Raw genomic sequence first — 13,279 nt, 5'->3', positions numbered from 1 at the left:
AAGTGCTGGAATTCAAACCTGATATGTTCCCTGGAACATCATAAAAATCTTATCAAACCATGACCACAGAACCACAGATGGGCAAAACTTACTGAACTGCTTGATTAGTAGCTGCAGATGGAAAATCACACAGACTCCAGCGTTCCCAATAAAAGCTCCAGTATGAACCCCTTAGATCTGTTGTTTTCCAGTAACTCCTATGCTGTGCAGGAAGAGAGGTTTCAGGAGAACTACTTGATTTCAGAAGTGACCAAAGTAGTAATCTGGAACAATTCACAGCAAAATGTCCTTAGTATTAAAATCATTATGGTGTTAAAAAGACTAGGAAAAAGTTTGAAAACGTTTACAAGTTTAAAAACATTTAAATATATGCATATATATACACATTTATATATATAAAGAATAAGGATAGAGATCATGGTAAAGTGTTATCAAATTATTGTTTATCCATTACTTATTAAAAGTAGCCGATAAGCTTCAGGGTGTGTTTTGGGGTTTGGTTTGGTTTTTTCCCTTTACTCTTAAATAAAGACAAGTCTTTAAGATGAGCAGTTTTAAGTAAATAAACAAAACAAACCCCCCCCCCCCCCCCCCCAAAACCCCAAACCAACAAAAATATACAAGTTCAGAAAAGAACTTGCAAGCTCCAATTTGGAAGCAGGAGCAAAATATTCAGAGACCAGTGAATTACCGTGGGGTTCAGTCGGGCCACCCAGAAGGGCTATCTGCTTTTCTGTCACGTTGCCTTGATCAGAGAACTTAGGGTCTGAAGCCACTGGAGCCTCATCTCTGTAGGTAGGAAAAAACACACATGCGGTGGGAAAGTTCCTCGTTCAGTCTTTCCTCTCTCCATGGGTGTTGCCTAGCTTGGTGTCCTTTGACATCAGTCGTTCCAGGGAGCAAAGGCAAGGCATGAACGGAGGCTCAAAATCCATGAACAAAAGCCCTGTTGACAGAAACCCACTTGTTACAATTCCCACAAGTTACAATACTTGTTATAAGCCCACCATTATAATTCAGTCAGTGCCGTCATTCAAAGCCCAAGTAAGGTGAATGAATCCTTGCCTCAAAAAAGGAGTAATTAATGAAAATTTAGTGTTTGCTTAACTCTTGAGCTTATAAAGTTTGCAAATCTTAAGCTAAATATTTAACTACTTCAAGAACCGCTGCAAGTTTAACGTTCTCGCACAAAAAAAAACCTTTGAAACATCGGTTGTGTATATTTATCTTTTCCATGATGTGTGATTCTTTTTTTGTACAATTAAGCCAGCACTATCAGCCTCAAGCTCTTTTACAGACTACTGAGAACGTATAATACACCAGCTAGTATTTTTTCTTCAATAAATCGCACAGAAATGGGATGTACATTTGCTGATAGTCAAACCCTGCAAAGGAAATAAAACACATCCCAAGGTCTCATGTGAAGACCATGAATTAGCAGTTCACTTCCAAATAAGTGGACTAGTATTGAGACCTTCTCCTGTTATGTTTTTTGTTTCTTAAACCTGGAAAGAACGGGAATTTTCTATTGAGTATTAAAAATAATGTTCTACTATATGAATTTGTTAGGTTGCACACAGTTGCACACAACTGAAAACAAACATCTCGCTTTCCAGAATAACTGCGATAAGTCTTTGGGAGTGATTTAATAGCTTTGTTTACTGAAAAATGTATTTGTTAATCTGTGCAGAAGTGCTTTACACCTGAAAGGCATCATAAACCCAGGAATTATTGTTTCTCCCCCATCATAACGTTTTTCACACGGGACAGCCACCCAAGCCAGCAGACGTTTATCCTCAGGGAGGCCAAAAACGTGGTCTGAAAAATACTTACACGTCAGAGACTTACTAGCAAAATATTCATCTCCTCCTCAAACGAACTCGATGATAGCAGGCTCCATCCAGAGATCACATGCTAGAAATTCTTCTAAAGATAGGAAAGTTTGGATGCCACTGTGGGGATTCCAGAATTTGCGGACATTCAGCCTCAGCCCTGCTGGCGGGAGGGGTTGGGACAGAGGAGATGGGCCTCCCCTGCAGTCTGACAGCACGCTCTATATTACACCTGAGTTTTCAAGTGAGTTTTCCCAGATGCCCATGAAGATGTCGCAGCGTTACCCAAGATGTATCATTTACTGCCTTTGGAATCGCCACTTTGGAAAGAGCTGCTTCCAGGGCAAAGGCGGGAGCGAGAGAAGCCAGCAGCGCTTGCTGCAGGGTTCTTGCATTACTACTGCATGTGGAAAGGGTGGGAAGCAAGGAGCACGTAAAGGATGAAAAAAAAAAAAAAAAATGGTTGGCAGGAGAGAAAGGTGTTAACAGGACAGTCTGGGGCTACAAGTATCCTGGCCAGAAAGGAGGACGGGGAAAGTTTGAGATGGCCAGAACACCTGTATTCTGAACCAACTTAAACAGCTTGGACTTTACAGAAAGCTCTAGGTTTATTATGACTGTGTTTATCATTTTGTTTCATTCATTAATTGCTTTCTCCCACATTTTCTGTAGGAAAAAAAATTTGTCCTGCATACTTTGAGCCAGGATGTAACATCCCTACCCCATTCCCCATTCCCCAAAAACCTAGGACTTCTCTACTTTGTAGGGCTTCTCTATTTTGTTAAACAAAGATTTACTTAAAGAAAAAATATCCAACAAACCCCAACAACTTTTAAAAAAAACATACGCTGGAATCATAGCTACATACAGGAAAAAAATGCTGATAATTTGAAAAAGAATCAAAGCCAGGGAATTTAAAACTACTTTTTTCTTCCAGATGTGAATTCAGCCCCACTGCTTGACAAGCATAGCTGCTGGCATAATTTACAAAATAAACGATCAGGGTGTCTTTTGTAAAGCCTCACAAGAAAAGAGGCCACCTACCCCAAGAAACAATTGCTAATCTGAACAAATTAAGTATGTATTGGTGTACACCTGTTTTTTCCTTGATGTCAGAGGGCAATCCTACAACCAGGAGTACAAGTATTACACTACAGGCAGGGTCTGTAAAACAAGCGTTGGAATTTCCCAGTTAAACTCGCAGAAAACAAACGTGCTGCTATGCAAACATGCAGCTGACACTCACCTACTGGGAACAGAGTTACTGAGGTGTTGTGATGCTCTCAGTTATCATTAGGAAAATGGGGGCAATAGGAATGCAGTGTGACAGAGTGGTTTAAATTCTTCCGAGATGTGTTCACTGTGCATATTGATATGCAAAATCACAGTGCCAACAGTAATTTTAAATGCAAATCCCTAATTACAGTGTCAAAGGTACCACTTTGAAGAGCTATGTTCAAGTACACCATTCCATAGTACCTTTACAAATGACTATTAGTTTCTTTTTCTCAGAGAGGCTGCACAGAAAAACTGAAGTGAAAACCCAAGGCAGACTTGTGGACGCGATGCAGTTACAGAGGACTCATGCTTAACTTTTATAGAGTTGCCTTCATTACTTCAGTGGAAGATCTCAGAAGTACTTTAGCAACTTACCGGCTTGGAGCATCAAATAGTTACATGGGTTGTGCTGCAACATTAAGACATTAAATAAAACTGATAAAAGGTACAACTACATATAGTACAGAGGGCTTTTTTTTTTTTAATTATTTTAACCATTAGACTAAAAGTGCCCTGTCTTAATTTCCCCTCCTTTCATTTCTTCCCTCTCTCCCACCTCAAATTAACATGGAGTCTTCATAAGAACAGTGATATTTGTCCCACATCTTCAGGGTGCACCTTTTTGGTGTGCTCCTTAATTTCTCCATCCATTTAAAATATAAACTTCTTACAAAGCCTAAACGATCTGCCTTTGAATATCAACATTTTCTACTAATACAGACATTTTTAGGATAGGAGATACTCTATGATGCCATATGCACTTTTAACTCATTTCTGTATAGTGTTTTGACTTCTGAATATGTAATTGCAAAGCCTCGGAGTCAAAAAGTAAAGTTATTAAAGTAGCAGCTCAGTTACTAAAGAATGAAGGCGCAAACTGGTTAGGTCCCCTCCTTCAACCTGCAGCTGTGATTAACTCTGGTCTACCTCCAAACCGTGTCTTTTGTCGCATTACTTTGCCTACCAGGTGCAGCAGAGATGCTTCCCTTCCAGTCCCGTGGCTGCCGAGACTGTACTCAGATGAGGTATTTTAAAGGCCCCTCTGACCAGCAGCATTGCTGTAGACAGCCAGTTTCCCAGGTACCTTCCTGAAATTTTAAACTGCAGTAATTGACAGTCAACTAGCCCAGCTCAAGACCTCTTAGTACAGAAAGTTACTGCTTTATGGTGCTAGATATATGCATGTCATTCAAGCAATAATTGTTTTGAGCCTGCACATTTTATACAAACACCTAAGATACATATGTGTGTTTCTTTTTTTTTTTTTAAAAAAAAAAGGCTACTCTTAGGGGACTGAATTACCCACCTAGCTCTGAGCAATGTTTCTCTTGTGTTGGCTTATCACAGTTCTTTTAACATCGATATATTTCATTACTGTTGCAGCTTGGGTTTTGCTACTTTGGAGAATCTGCTGTTTCATACTACAGAGTGCCAGTTCTTCAATTTCTTCTGTTTCAACTATTTTTTACTATCCTCCGATTGCCTGTAATTGCTTTCCACAGTCAGCAGTATCACAAGAAACCTCACACTTTCATTATTCACTGGGCAAGTTAACCAATTATTCGCTCTTTTCCTGTAGCATCATAGCTTCCTTGAGAGTAAAGCTGTATTGTAAGCAAAAGCAACCGGGAGAAAGGGATGTTTTCTCTTCAACCCATTTGCTGTCATTGCTATTCAAAGCTTACAAGGAGCAAGAGGTTTTTTTTAAAAAACAAACCAAAACACACAACCAACTTCCGAGTACTCCAGTGACTTGACTTAAATGGAGTTTCAAGATGGATTTCTTAAGACTCAAATATACTTAAAAAGTAAATGCCTGAATTGGAGTAGTTTTTAGAGTGTGACCTCTAGATGGTGCTGACAGCCCATCATCCCATGAGGTTAAAGGATATGCCAGCTCATAAGCTGCATGTCAGACCATTACCCCTTTGGCAGTTACCTGCAGGCACATGGATTGCAGATTTAGCTGTTACCATTCCTGCAAACTTCTTATTGTAACACAGTGGGTTTACATCTATAACCATAAAGAAAAAAAAATCAGTTCCTTCTTCAGTAAGGGGCAACAGCAAGGACACAAACGGAAACACGCAAGACAGCACGTAGTAAGGATAGCCAAGTCATTTCAGTGACCACAGTTCAGGTCGCAACAGGCTGTGAAAGATAACTAAGATTTTTTACAAAAATAAGAGGATAAAAAAGTTGAAAGCTAAACAACAGATGCACGCGATAAGACAGGTGAACTAGAAATCGTATTGTCGGCTCCTTTAAAGGAGTTTGAGTTGTAACCAGTAATTTCATTTCATTCTGGCAGTTCTTGCTAGGAAGAATAAGCTCTATAGCTGATCATGGGTCAGTATCTAACATGGTGTACTAAGGACCTTACCGAAGCATAACTCCGTACTGCTGCAGTCAAGCCGCTTTTGGAACTTCGTGATGCTACGACAAAGCTGAAAACGCCTACTGTGAACTGAGACGGGCTACCAGAGGTACAGTTACATACAGGTTTCATGCCAACTCTGGTAGTGACGTAACTGGTTAAAATGGAAGCTTCAAGGCGCTCAGTGCAGCGACTCCTCTAGAAATCATATGTTAGAGTAAAATGTATCAAAATGTGTGTGCCGTTGCCCCCAACTAGTGTAACTGCAGATGTGTACATACCTGAAACAATTAAGTCACAGAAGATGTCACAGTCAAACTGGAATTTGGGTAACTGTATACAGCCTAGATAAAATCTTTTATTCAATTACCATTCTTTATCTGAAGCTAGCATGCTGTTGAGACAAGACCTATGAAGTGTGGCACTTAAAAGGGAAAAACAGACTTGAGAAATGCAGTCACCCAAGTATGACTGGGTCAGACTGTCTACTGCACAGACAGCGAGGTGCTTCCAGATGTCATATACATGCTGTTATTTCAGAAAAGCATTTTTGATTTTGCAATTGCTTAATGCAATGACAAACCCAAAAAACCTCGCATGTTACGTTTTGTTCTCCTGGGATTCTTTTTTTCCCCTCTTTCAGATGGTGCCTGACTGTTTCCAAATGGTTAACTTGACACTACTACGTATCATTTCTTCCCTTCCATGGATGGAAAAGAAACCTGATCAATTCCCTTTGCGTAACATGTAAAAATTCCACAAAAAAAACTTGGAACAGCGAAAGAAAAACAGCTCATTCTGTTCAATTTCTTTAACTACACAGCCTGACTAGATTTGAAGAATTAAAAAGATGTTCTAGCTAGATAAAAGAATCTGAGCTCTTACATGCTAAAAAGGAACATATTGTTCTGAAAAAATATTTAATACAGTGCAAGGAAACTCAGTCAGATGTTACTTTAAGTTATCCAAACTGATTTATTGACAATTTAAATGTGACATATTTACAGCACTGTTTCTAAAATAATTTAACATTTTTCATAGATTTATAAAAGTACTGATAAATAGGAGACCCTGACAATTACCAACCACAAATATTTCCCTATGCTACTGAACTACAACAGTAGTTCTTTACTTTTTTCTTTTTTCTCCTCCCCCCCCCCCCCCTCCTTTTTACAAGTCCCATAATGGAGCTGCTTTACCTCCACCCAATGTGTAAAATTGCCAATACCAAAATATAATAAAATGAACATGCAGTGTGAAAGCTGTACCAGAGCAAGTGATTTCAGATGTTAGACTACAGTAAAAATATTTCAATGCAAAGTGTCTTCCACACAGAATGTACTTGTGAAAAAATAAGCCTTTAAAGAGCTATTGTTTTATCTTTATAGAAGTTAAAACCTACAATACTAGTACAGACATTTACAGTAACTTTCAACTCTGTGCTAGTTTTCACATATATCTAAAGAGTCAAACAAAACCAGTAATTTACAAACACCACTGCCTTAAGACTGTGGTTAGTTAGCTTATGGATAAAAAACATGAAGGTGCTGATACAATTTAAGGTTTTGAAATTGTATTTCACTCTTACATGACACCAATCATTCTATCCTTGGATCAACAAATTATTGCGGTAAAGCCATCCGTATCTCTCAAGCAGGAAGTCAGTTTGGAAGTTGGAGAGAAGATGGACTTGTACGATATGTATCTTAGGTTCTAGCAGACGAAAGTATCACGAAGCTGGACAATCTGAATCACAATAAGCAGCAGCACGAGATATTTGTGGGGGTTTGATTAAAGCAAGTATTTCTCAAAAATTATGAAAATTACACAATCTAATCCAATACTTGAAATGTAAAGGTTCTTTTCTTTTGCATCACTGAAGCCCCATAACAGTGTACACAAACAACAAATACTCTTTTTTTAAAAAACACACACATATTGCACAGCTAGTGGGTGTGCTACCAGAAAACTGGTATCCCTAGCATAAGTTTTCTATTTTACATAGCTGTTTCAAACTATGCTAATTCAGAGCAACTCCAAGCCAACGGTGAAAACCATTAAGAATGGTTTGTGTACACAACTAACCCAGAAGTGTTTCAACAATGTGAGAAAAAACACAGGCACTTAAGATTATTAGTGCACCAAAAAGTTACAGGCCACAACTGCATGACTATGAACAGTTCAGTACCAATAATGACAAAATGAGGAGGTTTTCCACTAATTCATACAGAAACAAGAACTGTTCACAAAGCACTGGTAAGGAAACCATTCTCAAAACAGTAATTAAACAATACATTTGGAGATCTAAGAAAAATAATTGCTGCAAAGCCTAATGTAACACAATAAAAACTCTACACTCAGTTCAAAAGATCTAAAGTGTCCAAATTCAGAAGCCAAATTTCTCTTCTCCCCCCTCCAAAACACCATTACATGCAGTCCATTAAAATCCAAATGTGCAAAAAGTTATAACCCACCTTTAGGAGTGCATCAAAAATAGGCTGACTATTCAAAGGACTATTTTAGTGGAAATTTTACAGCACCATAATTAGAATTCCAAGGGAGTTCAGAATTCATGTTCTGCTAACAAATCGGTTGACACTGTTGATCCTAAAGAACAGAAGAAACATTTTGTGCATTTCCTGGTATCTGAAAGTCATGGAGAGAAACAGTTCTCAGCTATGCCTAAAATCTTACTGTAGTTCAAAATGAAATTAAATAATCACATTTGTAAATAATTGCATCTGTTGGCATTAAGTTCTCTGCAATATAGCATTAGTTGTAAATTTAGTAGTAAATTTGCCAGCTTAGGAATGAAAAGTTGCTGGTACCTTGCTTACTTGCAGAAGTACTTCTTTGTTTTTGTCTTTTTTTTTTGTGGGGGTTTTTTTCTTTTAAATTGTGCAGTTTGGCCCTTCCCAAGTAAGTGATTTACTATCAGGCTTTGAGAAAATGCCTAAGGCCTATTTCTGACCCTCAGCTGAAAGGCAATATACAAAGACATTATATATACACATGTGTGCACAGAAACACACACATACATATATATAAAAAAAAATCAGTGTTCCGGTTTTTTGTTCTCATTTCCTATAATTTTCTTTGGTTAGAAGTCCAAGCAAGGAAATTAGAGGACCGAACAAATGGATCATTCTCCAAACACTTCCATTGCTACACATCACTAACTGGAAGGCTTGCATCATCCAGATCCACAAGACCAGGATCCTGTTCCTGAGTGCCATTTTTACTTTGGGGTTCTGAGAGGCCCCATTCAGTCACTTTGGAAGCTGATTCTCTTGGAGCGACAACCTGGATCTTGTAGCTCCCTGGCTTGGCCTTGGTAAAAGATTCGTGAAATCCTCGCTTCTCCAAGGCAGGGTATTTGGTGTGAGGGTTTGGGACCAGAGGGCTGCCGTGAGCGGCTGTGGAATGTGAGGTGGCTGGGGCTGGGATGGCAGAACGGACAGCATGGTTGGGTTCGGAAGAAGACTCTGTATGCTCCTGGAAAAGAAGAGCATGTGTGAGATGAAGTCATTGACATCTTGTTGGAAAGATTTCATGTTTCAGATTTCACTCTCCAGAAAAAAAAAAAAATCAAGACAGAAAATACACAAAGTGAAGCATCAGCCACAGCAGCAGAAGGCAGGTGTTTTCTCAAGGCGGTGTATTATTAAATGTGAGCTTACAGCAGTATGTGACAGCAACATCAGTTTCTTTATTTGAAGAAACGGAATTTCACAAATCAAGCTCAGCAGCTCTTTAGACTTTATAATATAGTCCAGAAAATTGAGGCTTCTCGTTTTACTAATAAGTAACCCTTTGAAGATACACACTTTAAAGGCCATTGAAAGTGACATCTTTCCAAGAGAAATGTATTCGAACATGTTCACATACATTAGGATTTAGGCTATGAGTACCTGAAGTAATGCACATTTTACTGTTCCCTCTTCTTAGACTACTAATCTCTCCTATTTGTTATGGGGATCAAACAAAAAATAGTAACTATTCTATGCTATCAAGTCTCTGTAACAGTTTCCAAAGTTAATGGACCCAGAACAGAAGCTGATCTTCAAGCTGCTCCTTTAAATTGACAAGCTTTTTTTTGTGTTTATTATTAACTGCCATTCTTCTGACCTTTACATAACTATCAGACCGATACAGTGAAAATAATCTTCCAGTATTTACTTTCAGATAGAAATAAGTTCCCTAACTACCTAGGAATGATTTAGATGTCTAAAGCATAAGCACAGAGTGCCATTTTAGATGTCCTAGGGTATTCTGCTTAACCTACAGCTATAGCTCCAGAATAAAAAATTGCTCAGGCTCTAGACTGTTGCTCTCAGTTCTGTAAGGATGTCTCAAATACCTAGGGACACCTGTAACAGCGCTGGATACAGTGTTAAATGGTATGGTCAAAATGACGTGCGATGATGCAGTGACTACTGCACTCTGCATGCATTAGGAGCTGCAGCTGCTGCCACTTCTGCCATCACTAGGGTTAGTGCATGGACTACAGGAATCTGCAAACCCGTGCGTGTACACAAATCAAGTCACTTTTCAAGCACGTTTGTTAGCCAAAAAACCATCACAGATGTGTGTCCAAGATGCAAATATAGAACCTCAATGAAAAATTTTTTCACGGCAGTTTTCCAAGTTTCTTTTAGAATGCTATGACATGACTTCATAAATGCATATCATAATGGATTCTGCCAAGCACTACTGTATTTTTTACCAATTAATATTATTGTGTGAAGGAGCTGTGCAACTTTTTCGGAATTCAGTTTTGCATTCATTTTCAGTGAATTATTTCACCTTATTTACAGTGGCTTATTTCATACTTGACTTGATACTCCACTTTAAGAAAAACATCTGCTTTAGGAGAACATATGATTCAGTGATTTATCTACTGTTCTTCTCATTAAGAATTTTAGTTCAACAAATAGGACAGAAGCAAGGGATGTTAGAACAAGATCTTTTTGCTAAATTGAACTGAAGGATGCTCAGGTTTTACTACCCACACTGGCTGTAATTTCACAGTTAAGAGACTATGCTGCTGTATTACTCCTAAGGTGTACAGCTTTGAACAGTGTACTGATTATACATTATAATGCTTCTACATTTGAACTAATAATTTCATGCAGAGACTTACAAGCCATGCAAATCAGGCTACAATATTATCCTTCCAATTACTAGAGTTACAACGTGCATTTTTTCGTGTGCACGCATCTGTATTAGTTTGTGGGTAGCTTAAATTTCATTTTGCTTTTGCGCAGTTTCAAAAAAATGTAAAGTAAATGGAAATATGAACTCTCATGCAAATTAGTTTTAATACTTTCCTATTTAAATTACATCACAGAACTTACGTTTAAATATATACTATGCTTTGAAGTATAAATACATGTTTTTGCCAATTTCCAATTATTTTAAAAGTAAGAAAAAATAGTGAAAACCTGTAAGTGAATGACATAATTTATGAGTTAGTTTTCAGTAATAGTAATGACAACAGGTAGCATTATTTTTAGGGTTTTATAGTGCAAATTAGTCTTTAGTCCTAGCCCTCTGTTAAGAAGGCAAGTTTACATGAGAGCCCACATACGTGCTGCATTCACCAGTTCTTGATGTATACCTCTGTATACAAGGATTCGACAGCCTTCTGGCCTGCCGCATCTGGAACACAGTGCAAAGCTAAGATTAGAGTAACCTATACTTGGGGAAAGAAGAGAAGAGAGGGAAAAAGAAAGAAGTGATGCAGACACTAATAGCTAGATTGCTCCATTAGCCCCACACACACAAAAAAAAGCATATCTGTATATTTTCATTCCCCCCAAAAGAAACAAAATTTATGACAGAAGTTCTATTTAAAAGCATGAAGCAGCTCCCAGCTGCAAAAAGTAATTGAGAACTTAGATTGAGTTAATAGAAATACAGTATCAATGCAAACGTGTAGTCAAAAGCCAGATTTACATCATTTCGGATTATGGGGGTAATGATATATTCAGCTTATTACAAAACATCCCACAGCCAGAAAGTTAAAACCACAGCTTGCAACATCTGAACTGTGAAGTAGTCCATTTGTTAAATCTGGATGTACATACTCGGAGACACTGTGACACCGCAGTAATCTTCACTACTTTTCACAAGCTACTGTACTTTGTACTGAACATCAAGTACAGTTTAAATGCAAGTATGTATGAAATGTTGGTATCCACAGGGCTTCACAAATGTTAAGATTTGTCACAGTGCCTCAGTTCAGTAATGCTAGATGGTGTTCACACTAAAATTCCAACAGTAAAAACTAATTCATGCGAGCAGAGATCTCTTAAAAGAAGTTACTTTAAATTTGAATCTCTGTATCTGCATATACAATAAACTATCAACAATGGAGAATGACAACTTAGCAGTGAGTTGTTAAAAACCAATTAGAATATTGCCATTTGATTGCAACATTCAGCGATTAGCAGGAACACCTCACAGGAATTAGTTTCAATTTTACTTCCAAACTAGTAGTAGTGACAAAGATCACACTGAACTTAGGAGAATTTTTTTAAGTTAGCACTTGCATTATCTACATGTTCAAGACAATACAATGCACAAAGTTACATACAGGCAAGACTAAGGTAAGCGCTCCATTAAAAATGCCAGTCTGTATGAAAGTTCATGCAAAGATGCCACATTACTACAGGACAGGATAGAGGACAGGCAAAAGGAAAAAACAACTAGAACTTCATGTGCACAAGTGAACATCAGCTAATCACATTTTCTCTGAAGTTCAGAATAACATACGGAAGCTGCTGATCTTCCAGGTCCCCGTTGTGCTACAATGGCCCCAGAAATTGCTTTTATCCAACTGTGCATGTCTTCTGGACTGTCCGCCTGGATCAAACGATATGCATTAAATTTAACATAATGAACTCTCAACTTTCCTGTTCTCCTCACCACCTGCATTAAAACGAGAGCCTTAACCTACTTTAGTTATTTAAAGCCACAGAGACTTCCATTTCTTAACTCAGGCATTTCTTAACATCTTACCCCGAATTTACTATTACATGTACATTATTTAAAGTAGTAGGCAAGAAGTAAGTATTTTTATACTATTTGAATACTCTAGACTCAAATATTTACTACCAGCAAGCAAAAAAATTAAAGCACCCACAGAAATTCTTACAGGAGATATGCTGACCCCTCTTAGCAGACTCTGGCCAATGACACAACTTCTATACTTTTCAGTCACTGTTGCACTTCTATGATGTATTTACTGAAGAGTTGCAGTCAAAAATAAGTCACTGTCGGGGGTCAGCTGTACATCTACTTAGAACAATAATCCAACAAAGATGCAAAAGATTAACAGTGAATACCAAGGGTGTACATACCCAGGATAAATACAGATAAAAAGCTAAAGCCATCTCCTAATTAGGTTGCAGCTTTAAGCCAGCACTTCGACCCAGCAAGAAACATCTCCAACATGTCACTTAATTAAGTTCAGCTACAGGACAGCTCATAACTCAACATCTGGCATCACTGCCTGTATTAGACTATATAGGCCTTTCTGATCCGACATGTGAAACTCAAAGATTACTTCCAGTACTACAAGCATCACATTCCTACACAGCTAGGAAAAGCATGTCTTTGATTTTTATTAGTTCCAAACATTTAGAAGGTGACATGGTAAGGGTGCAGTGAATAAGTGCATGTGGATACACGTTACCAAATCTGTACTGAAATCTGAATGTTGCTGTTAGTGGGTATTTTAATGTGGCAACTAAGTTGAATCTGAGAATTCAATTAATACACATAAAAA

General features: G+C 38.0%; 1 protein-coding gene across 8 annotated transcripts in view; it reads right to left on the bottom strand.

The window, feature by feature from the left end:
• Positions 1-6,442: 6,442 nt before the first annotated feature.
• PLEKHA1 (pleckstrin homology domain containing A1) overlaps positions 6,443-13,279 on the bottom strand; it is a 38,625-nt gene continuing 31,788 nt past the window's right edge. For 2 of the 8 annotated variants that reach the window (XM_056351744.1, XM_056351745.1), the window contains exons 11-13: positions 12,237-12,354; positions 11,108-11,148; positions 6,443-8,982 (exon numbers count right to left, since the gene is read on the bottom strand). In XM_056351744.1, the coding sequence (XP_056207719.1) occupies positions 8,653-8,982; positions 11,108-11,148; positions 12,237-12,354 (489 nt within the window). In that variant the 3' untranslated portion in view covers positions 6,443-8,652. Of the gene's footprint in view, positions 8,983-11,077; positions 11,149-12,236; positions 12,355-13,279 lie in introns of all 8 variants that reach the window. The other 6 variants (XM_056351746.1, XM_056351751.1, XM_056351747.1 and 3 more) reach the window with 5 other exon arrangements.

This window comes from Falco biarmicus, chromosome 9 (genome assembly GCF_023638135.1).
Source record: "Falco biarmicus isolate bFalBia1 chromosome 9, bFalBia1.pri, whole genome shotgun sequence".
Taxonomy (NCBI): domain Eukaryota; kingdom Metazoa; phylum Chordata; class Aves; order Falconiformes; family Falconidae; genus Falco; species Falco biarmicus.
Note: the sequence above shows the minus strand (reverse complement) of the source record. Positions and strands in the feature narration are given on the sequence as shown.